The 19,295-nt window shown below is 31.8% G+C and overlaps 1 protein-coding gene and 1 long non-coding RNA gene across 3 annotated transcripts; one reads left to right on the top strand and one right to left on the bottom strand.

Annotated features, from left to right (window-relative positions):
* The first annotated feature begins 7,684 nt into the window (after positions 1-7,684).
* LOC126887799 (uncharacterized) lies at positions 7,685-19,086 on the top strand. Of its 2 annotated transcripts, XM_050655630.1 has the most exons (4): positions 7,685-7,843; positions 11,125-11,562; positions 11,996-12,424; positions 18,386-19,086. In XM_050655630.1, exons 2-4 carry the CDS (start codon positions 11,157-11,159, stop codon positions 18,694-18,696), a joined length of 1,146 nt encoding a protein of 381 aa, XP_050511587.1. In that variant the 5' UTR covers positions 7,685-7,843; positions 11,125-11,156; the 3' UTR covers positions 18,697-19,086. The 2 variants fall into 2 exon arrangements, with proteins under 2 accessions (XP_050511587.1, XP_050511586.1); XM_050655629.1 differs by lacking the exon at positions 7,685-7,843 and having other exon boundaries at positions 11,019-11,562.
* Positions 9,684-11,080, bottom strand: LOC126887806 (uncharacterized). The gene is made up of 3 exons (XR_007699211.1): positions 10,904-11,080; positions 10,543-10,804; positions 9,684-10,195 (listed from the first exon to the last, which is right to left on the bottom strand). It is a non-coding gene; the product is annotated as an uncharacterized LOC126887806 (long non-coding RNA).
* Positions 19,087-19,295: the final 209 nt, after the last annotated feature.

Raw genomic sequence — 19,295 nt, 5'->3', positions numbered from 1 at the left:
TACAAGAACAAGAAAATTTTGATAATAAATTAAAGATTCGGTCAGCTGTAGAAAGGTTTGAACTAATAAAATGCAAATTTAGAGGATTAAAATTTGATACAGAAAATATTCGATTAACGAACATTGTGTTTTACACAATTTTATAATATAGAAGGCAATAATGTTCTGGATAAATGCAATATTGAGTAGGTATGCTAAATAAAGAAATTAATAATATAACGGTGGGTGAAGAAGAATAAAAAATTGGAAATATTATTGAAAATAACTAATATGGAGTATTATTGTATAGGTACCTACCTACCTATATTAAATTTAATTTTATTGTAGGTAAATATTAATTACAAATAGTTGGTATGCAATCAATACCAATTTTTATAAGATTTGTGAATCAATCAAAAACTGGATTGTTGGAAAATAAATGAGTTAGGTATTTCTAGTAACTATATAAATAAAAAAACACAAATAGTTCTAACTTAATTTAGATATTAACTATATATAGGATACATATAAATAAGAACTACAAATATTTACAATAAATTACATACAATAATTATTGTATTTATATTCAATTTTAATTAAATTGTCCATTTTACTTTGAACTTAATTTTAAAGTTGGCGGGATTCAGCTATCACAGCACAATAACAAATTTAAGGCTGAATAAAATGGCGAGCGCTTCCAATCCGATTAATTCAGCGCACCGTTCACTAGTAAAAGAGCTTCCAATCCGATTGCAATCTGATTCCAAGCTCTCTGTTTGATGAACGCAACCAAATAACCACTGCATTGGATCTACAGACCGAGCGCGTCTCGTAAATTGCACGGCTTCGCGCAATCGTACTTGAGACAACTGTGTCGGTGAGGTGTTTGAAAATTTGAGAACTTGATTCTGTGGTGTGAATTTCTAAAACTTTAAGGCCCGGTACTTTATGTCTCCGTTAACAGCCGGTTAGTTAACCGGGGTTTAATCGGGACAGAAATATATGCATAACATAGACATAAACGCAATTATACTTATTATTATATTCATAAATAATTATAATAATAATTATAATTGCTTTTACTACAACGCAAGAGGCCCTATGAGGTACTTTTCTGTCCCGATTAAACCCCGGTTAGCTAACCGAGTGTCTCGCAGACAGTTTTACATTATGCTATTTTCATGCTAGGCAAGAGCCATGCAAGACAGATCACGCTACTGCGCATGCCCACGCGCTATTTTCATGCAATTCCTGTGCTAGACGAAAAATTAAAACGTGTTCTATTTTTCATGCTATTTTGATGCAAGTCCTGTCAAAATTCATGTTGCCAATATGACAAAATTTATAGTTTAGAAAAAAACTTAACCTTATTGTGTAAGTTTAAATGGTATTTATTGGATGTAATAATTTGTGGTTTATATATGAATATATTTAATTATGGACTGAAGTTTTTAAGTGAAATATCTAAAGTTAATCTTTTGATATATTTCTTCTATTGGCAACAATGAAAGTGGTATCTAAAATTGCACAGAAATAGCTCCGATGTAAAAAGGTTAGGGTAGGCAAGAGATATGCCATGCAAGACGGACTTGCATAGCATGAGACTTGCATAGCCTTGATGTAAAGCTGCTTTTAAAGCAGCTTTAAGGCCGCGTCTCACCATCAAATAATTGACAGTTATTTGATCAAACTTGACAGTTAGTGACACAAAGTGACAGTTAGTATGTATAGTTTGTGTCACTAACTGTCAAGTTTGATCAAATAACTGTCAATTATTTGATGGTGAGACGGGGCCTTTACATCAAGGCTATGCAAGTCTCATGCTATGCAAGTCCGTCTTGCATGGCATATCTCTTGCCTACCCTAACCTTTTTACATCGGAGCTATTTCTGTGCAATTTTAGATACCACTTTCATTGTTGCCAATAGAAGAAGTGTGGTTTTTGACCGTTGTGAGAAATTTATTTATAGTCCAGGGCGCATCTGTTTTGAGACGGACGTTGAGAGGTGACTCAAATTTTTTTGCAGAAAATTGCTTGGAATTATCCCATATAATAATAATTGAGTTATCCTCCCATTCAAAATGGTCCGGAACATTGTTTAAATAATCAAAATGTCAAAATATGAAAGAAAAATTCGACTTTTTTATTGGTTTTTTGATTTAACTTTAAAACTATTCATTTCTGAGAAAATATGTACTGACATAAAAGTTGCCTAATTAAATTTCCTACAATACAGAGTTGGCTAAAAATTTAAAAAATAGTCACCCTTGTTTCAAAATAGCAATAATTGCGAAAAAACCCATACAAAAACAAGTATTCGCATTTTACGTTATACAACCATTTACGCTACACTTAGGACCTTCATGTTTTACCCAGAAAATCTTTATGATATAGTAACACAACACTGTAAGCGCTTGTTCACAATGGACGTAACCATAAGATGAACGTAAGCCGTTATCATTTCGTAAACCGTAATTTGTACATAATTTAATGCAGCGTTCACAATAGACTTAAATTTTACGTAAAGACAGGCTGTCTTTACGTAAAATTTAAGTCTATTGTGAACGCTGCATAAAATTATGTACAAATTACGGTTTACGAAATGATAACGGTTTACGTTCATCTTATGGTTACGTCCATTGTGAACAAGCGCTTAATTTCATTAAGATCGGTTTAATAGATTTTGCAAAATAAATTTTGCAATCCAGCTTTTGCAAAAATAAATTCATTTTTTTTTAATGTTGCATGACTGAAAATAAAGCCGATAGCAAGTTGAATTCTTTTTTGCTTATAGAAGTGTACTGTATCTTTCATTTGCAATTTGCAAAATTAAAATCGATTAATTACCACGGCGTCAGGAAATTTTTTAAATAAACATTCATTTTTGGTGCTACGCGCAGGACAGCGGTGTTCGATTCACACAAGTTGATTTCCACCAAAATTTCTTCCAATCTTTATCTAATATATTATTTTCTTACTCTATATTTTGTTGTATTTTGATATTTTAATTCCACAAAAATCAAACTAATTTTATTATTGTTTGTGAAACTTTGTTTAAACAATTGCATATGTTTAAAAATAATAAACTTTTATTCTCTAAGTTAAAATATATGAACAAAGAAAGTTTTTGCTAAAAAAAGTGTTATTTCAAAAGATAGAGTATGTGTTTTTATTTTGCAATAAACAAATTTATTTATTTATATCGAAATGTAATAAAAATTAAAATGTATCAATCATTATCAAGGTCATTGGAATGCATAAACCGAACAAACTATCCGCTGTCCTGCGCGTAGCACCAATAATTAATGTTTATTCAAAAAAAATCCTGACGCCGTGGTATTTAATTGATTTTAATTTTGCAAATTGAAAATGAAAGTTACAGTACACTTCTACGCAAAAAAAAAATTCAACTTGCTATCTGCTTTATTTTCAGTCCTGTAACATTTTGAAAAAATGAATTTTTTTTGCGAAAGCTGGATTGCAAAATTTATTTTGCAAAATCTATTGAACTGATCCTAATGAAATTTACAGTATTGTTTTACTGTATCACAAAGTTTTTCTGGGTGAAATATGAAGGTCCTAGGTGTAGCATAAATGGTTGAAAAACGTAAAATGCGAATACTTGTTTTTGTACGGTTTTTTCGCAATTATTGCTATTTTGTAACAAGGGTGACTATTTTTTAAATTTGTAACCAATTCTGTATTGTAGGAAATTTAATTACGAAACTTTTATGTCAGTACAACTTTTGTCGGAAATAAATACTTTTAAAGTTATAATCAAAAAACGAAGAAAAAAATCGAATTTTTCCTTCATTTTTGACATTCTAGTTATTTAAACAATGTTCCGGACCTTTCTGAGAGGGAGGATAACTCAAATATAATTATTTGAGTTATTTTCAAGCAATTTCTGCAAAAAAATTTGAGTCACCTCTCAACGTCCAAATGTACTAATATTTTTACAGATGCGCCCTGGTCTATTAGTGTTGTGTTTATAATTTAAACTTTTGTTTTATTTTCAAAGTGTTCTTTTTGTTGTAAGTAGAAAATGAATCGTTGTACTAAGTGTAACATAAACTTTTCGAAATCTTCTAACTTGACGGCACATGTATAAAAAGAAAACATCCAGGTAATATCATATTTTATACAGGGTGTTTGGTAATAAAGAATGGGCCATAGCTTAACCGTAGATTTCTGAGCTTAAAATAGGTCGATTTAAGCTAACTTACCTTAGTACTAAAGTTGATAATAACCGAAATACAGTTTGTCACAATTAAACCTTTATTTTATTTATTATCTTGAATATTGAAATTATTTGGTAAGCGGGGGTTTTTTGGGATGAGAAATCTAAATACAATTAGGTATTTATATTGAAAACAACATATTTTGTAAGTTGAAAAAAAAAACATATTGGCAACATAGATAACAAAACAACATGCTTTGTTACGTATTTTAAAAAACTCTCCATCATGCATGCTCCACGAGAAAAGAAAATATAAGGGTACATACATTCCATGTCAAATCACTCAGGCAAAAAATTTTGGATCTCCGATTTGTCTGAAAATTGGTATATAGCTTCTGCGGGACGTAAAAATAAGATATTTAAGGTCAAAAAGTCTTCTTCTTCTTTTTTCTCAAAATGTTATTTTATGCGATTTTACAGTGATTTGGTGTTTATGTAAACCAATTTGCATTTTCTATCGTAAAGTATTAATGAAAAAAATAATATTTTAATAGAAGGTAGAGATGCATCAAGTCAAACTAGTTTGATTTTATTCAACAAACTTGATTTGACTTGAAAACCAAACTTTTTTTGTAAAAAAGTTTGACTTGACTTGATTTCAATATCTTTAGGTTTGACTTGAAATCAAACTTCTTCAAACAGTTTGAAGTTTGATTATCATATTGCACAACGTGTTTATTTCCAATTCTAATTGAGAGCGTACCGAAATTAGTTTGTAGTTCATATTATTAAGAAGTATATGCTTGGCTTGTTTATTAGGTTCGTTTTGAAGTGTGTGCTTTGTGAAATAATATTTGAACCTGAATATTTTTCGGCTCAGAATAAGTACCAGTGCAAAAATTAAGAGAAAAAAATCTGCATACTTGTATTATGTAAAAATAAAGAACAGCGTTATAAAATGACAAATAGTGAACTAATTCTTTAGGACGACATTGCAAAGTCGCAAAAAATTCAGTAAACCTACTCTATCAAAAATATAATATTTTGTTGTTCCTTCATAAATTTTTGTTAAGGGGCCGTTCAAGTATTACGAAACGCAATTTTTGAAGCTCTTACAACCTCTTTATCCCATCTGTATCTTTTCATCTTTTGTTGTGAATAAAGGTTCAGCTATTTATTGCAAACAGGTGTTACTGTGCTGCATCCGGTTAATACAAATTTTAAGTTTTTTTCACTTGAATACTATTGTCCTACTGTAACATGAGCGGAGCGTAAGGGGGCAATATAGTACAATCCAGGGGTTCTATGTACACTATAAACGAAAGTTGAAAAGTTGGGAGATTGTGATTCCGTAGTTTTTTTATATAAGTTCCCCCAACGAATTATTTGTTTTAATCTAGTAACACTCAAATATAATAATATAAAAAAGTTATATCGATAAAACGAAACTTGCCAGCAAGCAATTCTAAACATACAGGAATCATTTTCAAAAAATTTACCCTATTTTGATTATATTCGCTTCCTGTATCAAGATAGTTTTATGTGGCACTCATTGTATTAATAATTTTCTTATCTTAATTGGCAACTAACCTGTCAATTTCGACAAAAAAGTATAGATATCTATAAATAAATTATTTTTCAAACTCTTTCAAACTAGTTTGACAAACAGTTTGAATTTTCAAACCTGTACGATTTACCAGTTTGACTTGACTTGAATTATTTGTCAGAAGGATTGACTTGAGTTTGACTTGAAATTAAGTCAAACTCAAGTCAAGTTCAAACATTCAATTCAAACTTGTGCAACTCTAATAGAAGGGACTCAAAAATATCATTATATGGCATTATAACAAGCTATTTTGATTTAAAACAAGGTTTTGATCAAATTTTATAGTGTAGAAAACGTTAAAATACCGTTTTTTACATTTTTCTCCATTCCCAAAATACATCATCATCGATTTAGCTGAAAATTTGCCCACAGATAGCCAAAACATAGTACTTTAAGTAGTTAAAAGGATTTGAATTATATTACAATATCAAAAAGTTACATGCAGTAATATCAGACTCAAATAAGTATATTCGTCCAGTCGCAATTGCATTTGACCTTGCATGCCGAGCTCCCCAAAATTTTATTTTTCTAATCTTTAGGGAGTCAATAGTAGCCTAAATTTAAAATCGCGAATGAATTCCTCCGTTACGTTAGCCGCCATCTTGATTTTAAAGGAGAACCTGTTTTGCTCAATATCTCCGCCATTTTAAACTTTTCGACAAAAATGATAGAAACTGAAATTGTTCCAAATAAATCGTATTTACAACTATTACAATTTCTTTTTAACAATTTTTGTCGTGAGGTCGATATTTTTGTGTTAATTTTATACTTACAGTAGACGCCTATATTTTTGACTATGATATTGCATGTAACTTTTTTGGTATTGTAATATAATTCCAATCTTTCTCACCACTTAAAGTCCTATGTTTTGGCTATCTCTGGGCAAATTTTTAGCCAAATCGATTATGACGTATTTTGGTAATGGAGAAAAATGTAAAAAACGGTATTTTAACGTTTTCTACACTATAAAATTTGGTCAAAAACTTGTTTTGAATCAAAGTAGCTTATTATAATGCCATATAATGATATTTTTGAGTCCCTTCTATCAAAGTATTATGTTTTCCATTGATACTTTACGATAGAAAATGCAAATTTGTTTAAATAAACACCAAATCACTGTAAAAGCGCATAAAATAACATTTTGAGAAAAAAAGAAGAAGATTTTTTGACCTTAAATATCTTATTTTTACGTCCCGCAAAAGCTATATACCAATTTTCAGACAAATCGAAGATCCAAAATTTTTTTTGCTCCAAAATTGAGTGATTTGAAATGGAATCACCCTAAAACTAATTTCATCCTTATCGTGTCTTAGATGGCGTAGCTACTTTTGCTATAACTACTCAACGCTTTGCTACTCTACTTACCTACATACAATTTGTATTATTTTATCAAAAAACAAGCATTTACATGCTCTGCAAATTGTATATTTTGCTTTGCATTTTCATATGAAAAAACCGCGGTATTTATCTTGAACTTTTTTTGAACAAGGTGCAATACTTAGGTAATATTATTATTAATAAAACAAAGTATATTAAAATACAATGTTAAAAACTTTAATAATATTAGCAATATTTAAAAACTTTAATATATTATATTATAGTATACAGTATAGTATAGTATACAATTATGAATCAGTAGAAACGATTATATTTAAATTTGGTAAATTATAACTCCACTCGACCAGAGCACGACCAGACAACTTAAAACACAAGTACGCAAATACGGTTGCGTGAAGCGTGGCTCGAAGCCGTGCAATTTACGAGACTCGCTCGGTCTGTAGATCGTTGTAACGTAAGCTAGTGACACAGAACACAAAGGTCACAAAGTAGTGAAATATCAAGAAATACCTAAAGTAGTGTCATGTGTCATATTAATCCAGTTTGTGAGGTTATGACTTTTTGTGTTTGGCGGTTTTTAACTTAAAAAAGACCAAAATTTATTTGGGGTGGCGGTTATTTTCCAACTTAACACCAATTATACATACATACACATACAAAATTTCAATCTTAGCCTTTTTCATTTCTGTTTTTGTTTTTAATTTGTTCAATCGTTTTAAAAATCTGTTCGTTAGAACACCTAATTAGGGAATCCATCGACCTGTCAAAGTTAAATCACGTGATCTTTGGTTGGCACACAAAACCGTTTTTAACCTAAACTCAATGTAATTTTGGATTTTTCGTATTTGTTTTTCGTCGTGATTTTTTAGCTAATTTAGTATTAAAAGACATTCATTAGATTAATTAGTTTATAAACTTTACGTTTTTGGTGATTTTGAGTGCTGACAACATGCCTGTGACTTGTATAGTAGTGAACTGCGGAAGTCCAACTGATCGGGATAATGTTAATTTTAATTTGTTTTTTGTCGTGATTTTGAGCTTAATATAGTATTTAAAGACATTCATTGGATTAATTATTTTATAAACTTTACGTTTTTGGTGATTTTGAGTGCTGACAACATGCCTGTGACTTGTATAGTAGTGAACTGTGGAAGTCAACTGATCAGAATAATGTTAATTTTAATTTGTTTTTTATCGTGATTTTGAGCTTAATATAGTATTTAAAGACATTCATTAGATTGATTATTTTATAAACTTTTCGTTTTTGGTGATTTTAAGTGCTGAAAACATGCCTGTAACTTGTATAGTAGTGAACTGTGAAAGTCGAGCTGATCGGATAATGTTAATTTTTTTCGTCTTCCCTCTATAGGGCTTTTCATTCACAGTCATTTGTTTTGAGCTTCTGTCATATGTCCTATAATCCGTGTATAGTAATATTATACACGAATTATACAACATCTAACAGAAGCTCGAAACAAATGACAATCGATGAAAAGCCCTATTAGAAACTCATTTATGTTTCCTCGCCTAACTAAATTATCAAAAAACAGGACGCACTCATGCTAGGAATTATGGTTTTTATTAATATTATTACAATTATTTATATGTGACACTAACGTAACTAGTGACATTAATATTAGGCTAATGTGACAAACTTTATTAATACTAAATTTTAACATTTATCCCCTATTTTGTTAAAACAATATTATTTTGTTTTTCATTCTATTCAAAATAAATGCAGTTTTGACAGGGAATTTGTTTTGTTATTTATTTATTCCATATAGACCTGGATCCCGCGTACCAAAAAAATTTGATTAATAGCAAGCTGAAAATTTATTAATAGCTTAACAGTGTCTAGTCCGACAAACTTTGATGTATGGGAACACTAGAAGTTTTAACTGTGGAACAGGTTAAAAATTTGGAACGTCAAACTACGAAAATGTTTATGTAATTTGTCAGATAAAACTTCCAATTGATTTGCTACCAATTCAATAAAACCCTCATGCAAAAACCAGATTGGTGAAAAAATCATCAACTGGGCATTTTAATGAGTAGAACACGAAGACCATGTCAAACTACAGGAATCATGTTGGTTAGTAATAGCAGTCTGATTTTTGCATGACAATTTAATGAAAGGGTAACAGATCAATTGGATGTTCTGTCCGACAAAATATATGGGATGTTTTTGTAATCTGATGTTCCAAATCTGAGTTTCCAAACTGTTTCACAATTAAAACTACCCCTGTTCCAGTGTCACAATACATCAAAGTTTGTCCAACTGGACACCGTTAAGCTATTAACAAATTTTCAGCTTGCTATTAATCAATTTTTTTGGTACACAGGATCCAGACCTAATAGGTTTGTTCGTAGTACGACACAAACGATTAGCAACTGCTGTCAACCATCAGATGCATGAGCAGTTAACAGTTAGTGTTGTGCAGTTAATAGTTAGCATTCATAGACTACAAATGCGCATGTGTCTGATGGTTGGCAAGAGTTGCTGATCGTTCTACGAACAAACCTATCAGTAAGCACAATTTGTGATATCCATGGGTAGTTACTAACAGAAAGAGGCAGGATTCGATTTTTAAAACATTTATTTTAGAGTCAAAACATAGTCGTACCTTAAACAATAAATGTATATTATCATTACAAGTTGATACTAATTACAAAAATAAATACACATCTAAAAGACCAATACATAATTACTCATGATGAAGAAGTACATTATAATTAAAAATGAATAACCATTTTCATATCGCTGCAACACAATGCCAAAGCCATCTTATATTTCAGTTCGTTTAGTGAGCGCAACAAGCACTCTGACCGAACAGTTTCAAAACTCATTAGTTTTTCATCAGAGAATGCATATGTTGCTATCTCCAAACCATGTAGCTGTAACATATGTACATGCATTGGGTTCTTCTTCGTCTGTCTTGCTCTGGGCATACTCAGCTAAAAATAGGATTGCTGCAGACTTCACTATTACCGGCCATACGCATACAATGTGCATTTGCTATGTCATCAGAACTGGCTATCACCCCACCCAAGCATTTAGTCGTTTAGCATTAGCTTTTTGGAAATGCTTCACCTAAAAAAAATATTTTATTTTTTTTGGAAATTCTTCAACTACAAAAATTGATTTTTATTAGAGTATTTGCGTTCTTTACAATGATTGAGAATATTTTATTTAAAATCAGACATTCATATAATATAATTTTAGAACAATCATGACAGTAATTCAAATCGATGGCAGTAATAAATCATTTTCAGAGAATTATGGAGTTCGCAGTTTACATATTAGGACAACGATATGTCTGGTTTCATACAGATATATAAACGTAAATAAATCTAATATTTAGAACCAATTTATCCAAAAGACACTAATACTGTTATCCATATATTTCTTAATGGTGAATAAATAAAATAAAGGCATACCTTTCCAACAATAATATGGAAATCAGGAAATCATTAACAATTTTTACTCCATTCAAAACAAATCCAGCTGTAAAATATTTATGTGCCTGAAGGCTTTTGTATGCTTTCATCTGCTGCTTAGAGTAGCAACTGTGAGACTCCACCAGATCTGTATAAATATCTATAATAGTAACTTGATGGACTGCACTTTACTGTAAAATCCAATTCTGACTGAATTCCGTATGGATCTAAATCCCCAATTATTTTCAGCTTCAATAAATATCTAAAACAATAAAAGAAATAATGTTATTGCTTGCAAAATTCATCATTATTGATAAATATCGGGGCAAAATGAACAGTAAATAAACATTGTTTCGCCTACCTTTCTCGCAACATCTGGAGTTTCCAATAATAATTTCCTTAAATAATCAGTTTGCATTGTGGTAAAGTTTATAAAGTTCACAAAAACAGGAAACGAAATCCAAATGAATTGAAAATAGACAAAATACGACGATAAACAATGAAAAATCATTGAAAAATAGATACAAACATAACCTCTTCGTTGGTTTGTGTGCCAACCAGAGGTCACGTGGTTTGGATTGCCTAATTTAATTACCCAAGACTTTTTAGCAATTATGGATGATTCTACCTACTCATCTACTTCAACAAATTCTCTTCCAGGAGCCTGCCATCTTTGCAGCAAAATATTTAAAAATGTGGAATTACGAAATCGTCATATCAAAAGAATACACAAAACAGATGTTCCGCCTAGGGCTAACAACAAAATGAATCAAAATCGCATCATTTGTCCGTTATGTGATCAAGAAACTAATTTTGAAAGTCATGAGAAATTACGAAAACATCTCCAGGACTGCCACCAGGTGAGTATTGAACTAATAACTTTTGAATTTTCTAGCAAACAAGAATATGAGACATGGAAAGATATGCACAAAATTGAGACAAGTTATGCATGTAGTAGAACAATCCGTGGAAAGGAACATAAGATAATGTACTATGATTGCAATAGAAGTGACATACATGGTAAGAGCAATACTTTGTTACTTGCAATAATTAAAACTTATAGGTACAGTAGAGCGTCGGTTATCCGAACTAATTGGGGGACATAGGTGTTCGGAAAACCGATACATATTTATAGTCATACATATTTATCCACAAGTGAATAAAAGCCATATTTATATGCCTACATATTTATTTATATCTTGATAATGACAACTAGCAACTAAACAAAAAAGTGCAGTCTTTGCAACAACATAATTATTTTTGGATACAATAGTGAAGAAAATTGAAGATATTTTAGGCGTCAATTACTAACACTTGCTCGGTATTTGAGTGCAGGATGCGGGAGTCGATAGTTCGAATAAGCGGTCGTTTGGTTGATCGACGTTCGGATAATCGACGCTCTACTGTACTTTGTTACTTGCAATAATTAAAACTTATACTGCTCTATCTTTAGGATATAAGCCCAACTATAAAATTAGGACAGAGAAATCTGGTGGATCAATTAGAATAAAAGGAGTGTGCCCTTCCAGACTGGCTTGCAAACTGAGAGACCAAGGACAAGTTTCTGTCAGTTATTGGAAAACACATGTTGGACATAAAGAAGAATTAAGAACAATGCATCTGTCAAAAGCAGAAGAAAAAACGGTTGTAGAAAAATTAATGGCTGGGGTGCCACCCAGTAGAATTTTAAAAGATTCAAGAAAATTGGAAGTGCCACAATTAGATAGACTTGCTGTGATAACAAGTCAGGATCTCACAAATTTGTGCAGAAAGTATAATATACACAAGAAACGAGATCAAAATGATATGGTAGCAGCAGCCCGAAATGTTCAAGAATGTAATGCTAACAACAAGAATTATGCTTTCTTATTCAAGAAGGAAGGTAAACACCATTTTTTTTTTGTTTTGTAGCTACCAACATTATAATTACAGTGGAACCCCGATAAGTCGGCCCCCGATAACCCGGAAGTCCGGCTAACCCGGACCGATTTTCATCAGACAAACATTTCAACAATAAAAATGTATGTAATATATTATAACATTTTATCTGTAGCCGCTTCTGGAATGTCTTAAAAATATCGAATTTCATTCATAAAATGCGCATATCCCACCAATCTTCGCTTCGACCATAATATAATATTGGAGAGATAATGGGTATTTGTGTAATTTGAACTATACGATAGTAAAAATTACTCATGGCACACGGCGGCGGCAGAGCCACGCTCATTATCTCGGGCTATCCGAAACAACAGATACCTGTTATTCCTTTATTTATTTCCAACTGTCTTAGCATTGTTTAAAAAAAGACTATTTAAAAAAATTTTAAACAATGGTCTTTTAAACAATGAAAGAGCCACTGTTCTTAAATAACATAACATCGATCCGATGGCAGACCAAATTGACACAACCGAAACTGACTGAGTTTTTTTACCTAGAAATTAACAATACTCTATACTCTCTATCTATACTATACTCTATACAACTATAGGTAAGTTAGATGTGTACTGTGCATATATATTTCATGTTATTTTAATTATAACGGACTTTATCTATAAGTATACCGTATTTTATTAATTTTTACTATGCTCTCCGGCTAACCCGGATGTTCGATAACCCGCATCGGCTGCGGTCCCGATTAATCCGAGTTATCGAGGTTCTACTGTAATTGTATTTCAATTTGACTTGTGTGAATTGTTATCCTTGCATGGCTCATATAACACACCTTTCGCTTAAGTAGAATTAACAACATTTATGCCTTGATACGAAATATGCAATAAACATTTTTAAAATAATATAATGTGCTAAGTTTTAGTTATTAACTTTTTACATTAAAGCTAATTTTGTTATGAACATGGTGGTAGTGTATGGGGTAAATTTAGTGGTTGAATTGTTACCTTTGCCTCCCTCAAGTAATAAATCTCACACTTATCAGAAATCAATAGCTTTCATCCCTTAAATAACTAAGTATTTTCTATGGGAAAATTATTATTTATTTATTATTATTCATTTTAGTAATATTTTGTATTTTGACAACGAAACCCGATTTGGGCTTCGAAACGTTAATAAATTCATTTTTTTAGTAAAATTGTGGCTTATTTCCCATAGAAAATACTTAATTATAAAAATGCCACAAGGAACTAGCTTCAGGACAACCTTAAAAAACTAGTTTTGAATTTTACCCATATATTTTTGTATTTTGGTGGTTAGCAAGTTAGATCACGTAAACACTGTTGATGATCAGTCATCCGGTCCAAAACTAGTTCTGTGATGTAGCTCTTTTTTGGGATTTTAACAAATATACCTTTTATAAAGGATTTTAGTCATTTTTAGTTTTAAATTGTCCTTTTATTATCATCATTGCTACTTTTTGGGTCTTGGCCTATTTAAGAGTAAGTACTTCTTTTTTTATTTATTCCCAATATCTAATCTTTGGTCCTTTAGTTGTGTTCACCTGGCATTTATTCGTTTATTTTGAAACATATTTCATCTTTTTCTGTCCTTTCCACCTCGAATCATCCTTTATATTATCTGTTGTTCAACATTATTTGTATTCTTTTTTTTTTGTTTTATCTTCAAGCCCTCTAGATGCTACCTTTCATATTTGGACCCTATTTCTTTTTTGGTATTTATATTCTGGCTCTTATTATACTTTCTACCATATGCTAATCGGAACATGTTTTGCCCCTCTTTAAATTAATAATCACATGATCTATCATATCGTGGGGCAGTAGGTACTGTAACTAGGTAACTCCAAATTTTTTGGGGTTTTTATCAAAGTTATCTACTTTAAAAAATATCTTTCTGATGCTATTTAATTTCTGCAGTAAAATAATTATTTCTGAAGTAAAATAGTGAATTTAATAGGAAATTTATATTGTTATATTTGCAATGCTATAATTAATAAGTAGATAACAGTAAACTGTAAGCAAGCTTAAAAAATAGAAGTAATATTACCTATTTAAATATTCAATAAAATTTCAGCCTCTTACCATTTATCTTGAATTATCTGTTAAATATAATATGCCGGGATGCTTTTAATTTTGTTGAAGACTACGATTAGGCCTGGATCCCGCGTACCAAAAACAAAGTTTATTAATAGCAAGCTGAAAATTTGTTAATAGCTTAACAGCGTCTAGTCGCACAAACTTTGAGGTACAGGAATACTGGAATAGGGGGAAGTTTTAATTGTGGAACAGGTAACAAGTTTCAAACGTCCCATGTTTGTTGGACAGAACTTCCAATTGATTTGTTACCCTTTCATTAAACTCTTATGCAAAAATCAGGCTGCTATTTACCACCAATATAATACATGTCATTTGACACGTTCTATGTGTTGGACTTATTAAAATGCCCAAAATATTTATCGGACAAACACTTTTTCATATATTATATAAAGTTTGCTATTGAATAAACTTAAAAACAACCTGCTAGTTTTCATTATCATAAAATTGTCAGGATAACATGTTCCACAATTAAAATCACGTTCCACAATTAAAACTTCCCCTGTTCCCGTACATCAAGGTTTGTTTGACTAGACACTGTTACGCTATTAACAAATTTTCATCTTGCTATTAATCAGCTTTTTTGTACGTGGGATACAAGCTAATAAATTTTGAATAAACTAAAAATTTGGTGGTTTATTTTTATTAGGAGAAGAGCATGATGTATTGAGAAAATAAGATTTCCTACAAAGTCTAATTTATATACATTATAATTATTTATTTACAATTTACCTTTTCCCGACATCCGATTTCGACTCTGTTCACAATTTAAAATACCACACACAAACTTATAACACAACTGACTAATAATTCCAAAAATCAGTTATTTTTCATTAAACCATTCATAGTCTAAGAGCTAGAGCCGAAAAATCATCGTCATAAGTAATATGGAGTTTCGCATGTGAAATGTATCTATTGTATATTGATAATTATGACCCCTTTCAGGCTGACATGACACCTCAGTGGATACAGGAAGTAGCAATAAGGGATGAAGGGGAAAGTTAGTGTAGTCTTTAAAGGTTTTCACGTCCTATTTTGTTAAACCTCCATCGATTTGCATGAAAATTGGTGACTAGTTAGAGCATACCCCAAGAAATAAAAATGATTTGGTGCCACTTGCACTTGCACAGTTGCACTTTTACCCTGGGGGTGGATACCACCCCTTCTCGGGGGTGAAAACTATTTTATTAAAAATAACCCAACAAATCGATAGAGGGACAAATTATAAGTAAAATTTGTTATAACATGTTATTAAAATAAATCAATACTTTTTGAGTTATTAAAGATCAAAGATTTGTCTGTTTAAGAGCACATGCGTGAAGTTACGGATGATAGAAAGAACATATTAATTAATTGTATGATACTAGAATCATCATCATTCTCTTTGCCTTATCCCTATGCGGGGTCGGCTTCCCTAATTGCATTTCTCCACACAATTCTATCTTGGGCCATATCAATGTTAATCCCCTTTACCAACATGTCCTGCCTTATCGTCTCCCCCCAGGTCTTCTTTGGTCTTCCTGTCCTACTCCTTCCAGGAATCTGCACTTCAGCTATTCTTCGTATTGGGTGGTTAACGTCTCGACGTTGTACATGACCAAACCATCTTAACCTATGCTCTCTCATTTTGGCATCAATTGGTGCCACACCTAGACTTCCCCTAATATACTCATTTCTAATTTTATCCTTCTTTGTCACTCCACTCATCCATCTAAGCATTCTCATTTCCGCCACATGCATTCGCTGTTCCTCTTTCTTTTTTACTGCCCAACATTCAGTTCCGTACATCATAGCTGGTCTTATGGCTGTTTTATAGAATTTTCCCTTCAGCTTCATTGGAATTTTTCTGTCACACAACACACCACTCGCTTCTTTCCACTTCATCCATCCAGCCCTAATTCTACTGCATGCATCTCCATCTATTTCTCCATTACTCTGTAATACCGATCCTAGGTACTTAAAACTATTGCTTTTTACAATCATTTCACCATCCAAAGATACCACTTTATTTGTAGTAGCTCCATCTTTAAATGAACATTCCAAATACTCTGTTTTTGTCCTACTAAGTTTTAAACCTTTTTCCTCCAGAGCTTGTCTCCACTGTTCCAGTTTTTGTTCTAAGTCTCTTTCACTATTTCCTACTAACACGACATCATCAGCATACATTAAGCACCATGGAATGTTACCCTGTATTTTCACTGTTATCTGGTCCAAAACTAATGAGAATAAATACTGACTAAGCACAGAACCTTGATGCAATCCTACTTTCACATGAAATTTATCAGTCTCTCCCACACCTGTCCTAACACTAGTCGTTACTCCCTCATACATATCCCTCACAATCTTTACATATTCACCAGGGACTCCTTTCTTATTGAGTGCCCACCACAGAATCTCTCGAGGAACTCTATCATATGCTTTCTCAAGATCAATGAATACCATATGAGCGTTTGTTTCTTTACTCCTGTATTTTTCCATCAACTGCCTTATAATGAAAATTGCATCTGTTGTTGATCTACCCTGCATAAAGCCAAATTGATTCTCGGATATTTCGGTCTCTTCACGTATCCGTCTATCAATTACTCTTTCCCATATTTTCATGGTGTGGCTAAGCAGTTTTATAGCCCTGTAGTTTGTACATTGTTGTATATCTCCCTTGTTTTTGTAAACAGGTACCAGTATACTGCTTCTCCATTCGTCTGGCATTTGTCCAACTACCATAATTCTATTAAATAGACCTGCTAGCCACCTTGTTCCTGTCTCTCCCAATGCTCTCCATACTTCCCCAGGAATATCATCTGGTCCTACCGCTTTTCCTTTCTTTATTTTTTGAAGCGCTTGAGGCACTTCCTCGTTGGTTATTTTGGTGACCATTGCTGCTACTGTCTCCGTTGACTCTACAGGCTGTCTGTCAAATTCTTCATTTAATAAGCTGTCAAAGTACTTTCTCCATCTCTTTTTGACATCCTTTTCGTGAACTAGTATTTTATTATTTTCATCTCGGATACATCTAATCTGATTAAAATCTTTTGCTTTCTTTGCTCTCTGTATGATACTAGAATATTATTTTTATATTATTTCGATATTATAAATTTAGCAAAAGTGTATTCGAATATGTCAAATGTACCCATTATTGTACACTCCCAGTTTTTGGACATATTCAGTTTATGTTGATAGAAAAAATTCAATTGAATATCGAAATAATATAAAAATAATATTTTACTAAGATACAATTAATTAATATGTTCTTTTTATCATCCGTAACTTCACGCATAGGCTCTTAAATAGACAAATCTTTGATCTTTAATAACTCAAAAAGTATTGATTTATTTTAATAACATGATATAACAAATTTTACTTAAAATTTGTCTCTCTATCGATTTGTGGGGTTATTTTTAATAAAATTGTTTTCACCCGCGTGAAGGGGTGGTATTCACCACCAGGGTAAAACTGCAAGTTGGCACCAAATCAGTTTTATTTCTTGAGGTATGTTCTAACTAGTCACCAATTTTCATGCAAATCGATGGAGGTTTAACAAAATGGGAGGTGAAAACCTTTAATGAATGCACTAACTTTCCCCTTTCATCCCTTATTGCTACTTCCTGTATCCACTGAGGTGTCAGCCTGAAAGGGGTCATAATTGTCAATATACAATATGGACACATTTCACAGGAAAAACTCCATATTACTTATGACGATGATTTTTCGGCTCTAGCTCTCTGTCTATCACTTCTTTGTATTTTTACCATGCATAGTACTTCTTTCGGTGCATATTTTATAGGTTTCTCATTTATGTTTTCTACCATGTTTCTAACTGTTTATGGGTACTAACTCTATTTTAGATGATGCTGCAAGGTGTTTGGGGGAAATGCCAATTGTCAAATCAAGGCACGAGGAGGAAATTAATGAATTTCTCAGAGGGAACCTAGAACAGACAAATGTGACCCAGAAAAAAACCAAATTAAGTCTTCAAAAAGAATTTTTGCATAATAATGTTGATAGTCTCATGGACGAATTAGACTCCCAAACTCGTACTGAATTTATGAGGGTGGTGCAAGGAATCCTTGAAACATTTCGTAAAAAGGCAAAGAATATTACAAAGAAGCGGAAATTGGAGAATCAGGAGTGTATTCCTTGCAAAAAAAAGAACTGATTGAATATTTTTGATTAACAATTTTTGTAGTTTACATGTATTTTTGTTTTGTACCTGTATTGGGTTTTTATTATAGTTATTTACAAGAACGTTACTTAATTTAACATAATAGATTTTACTTGATTAGTAATAAATGTGAAATTTCTTATAAGGTAATTTACTATTCTAATTGGGAAATAAGCAACAATTTAACTTGAAAAATGATTTTATTGATGTTTCGACTTCCACTTCGTCACGAACGTCGCACATACATTGATTTGATGGATTTATGTGGCCAAAATTATTTTACATCATATTTCTACTAAAACTGGTACAAATCAAAGAAAATATTGTTTTTTTTTAAATTAACTTATATTTTTCTTATAAAAAATTAAAATGAATACAAAATAATATGCAGGTTTTACTTATACCTCAGTCAGTATCTGATTTATGGGACTCAGTATATGAGTCACCCAGTAGGTAACAGCATTTGAATTGTTTAAGATCAAAATGACCCTGGTTTGACCCTTTTCTGTCCACGTTTCGTGCTGCTTAAAATTGTTAAAGTACTAGTACACTTTAAGGGTCGTTTAAACACAGCGATAAATCAAACAACTTAT

The sequence above is a fragment of the Diabrotica virgifera genome, chromosome 7, assembly GCF_917563875.1.
Source record: "Diabrotica virgifera virgifera chromosome 7, PGI_DIABVI_V3a".
Taxonomy (NCBI): domain Eukaryota; kingdom Metazoa; phylum Arthropoda; class Insecta; order Coleoptera; family Chrysomelidae; genus Diabrotica; species Diabrotica virgifera.
This window is presented reverse-complemented; position numbering and strand designations above follow the sequence as displayed.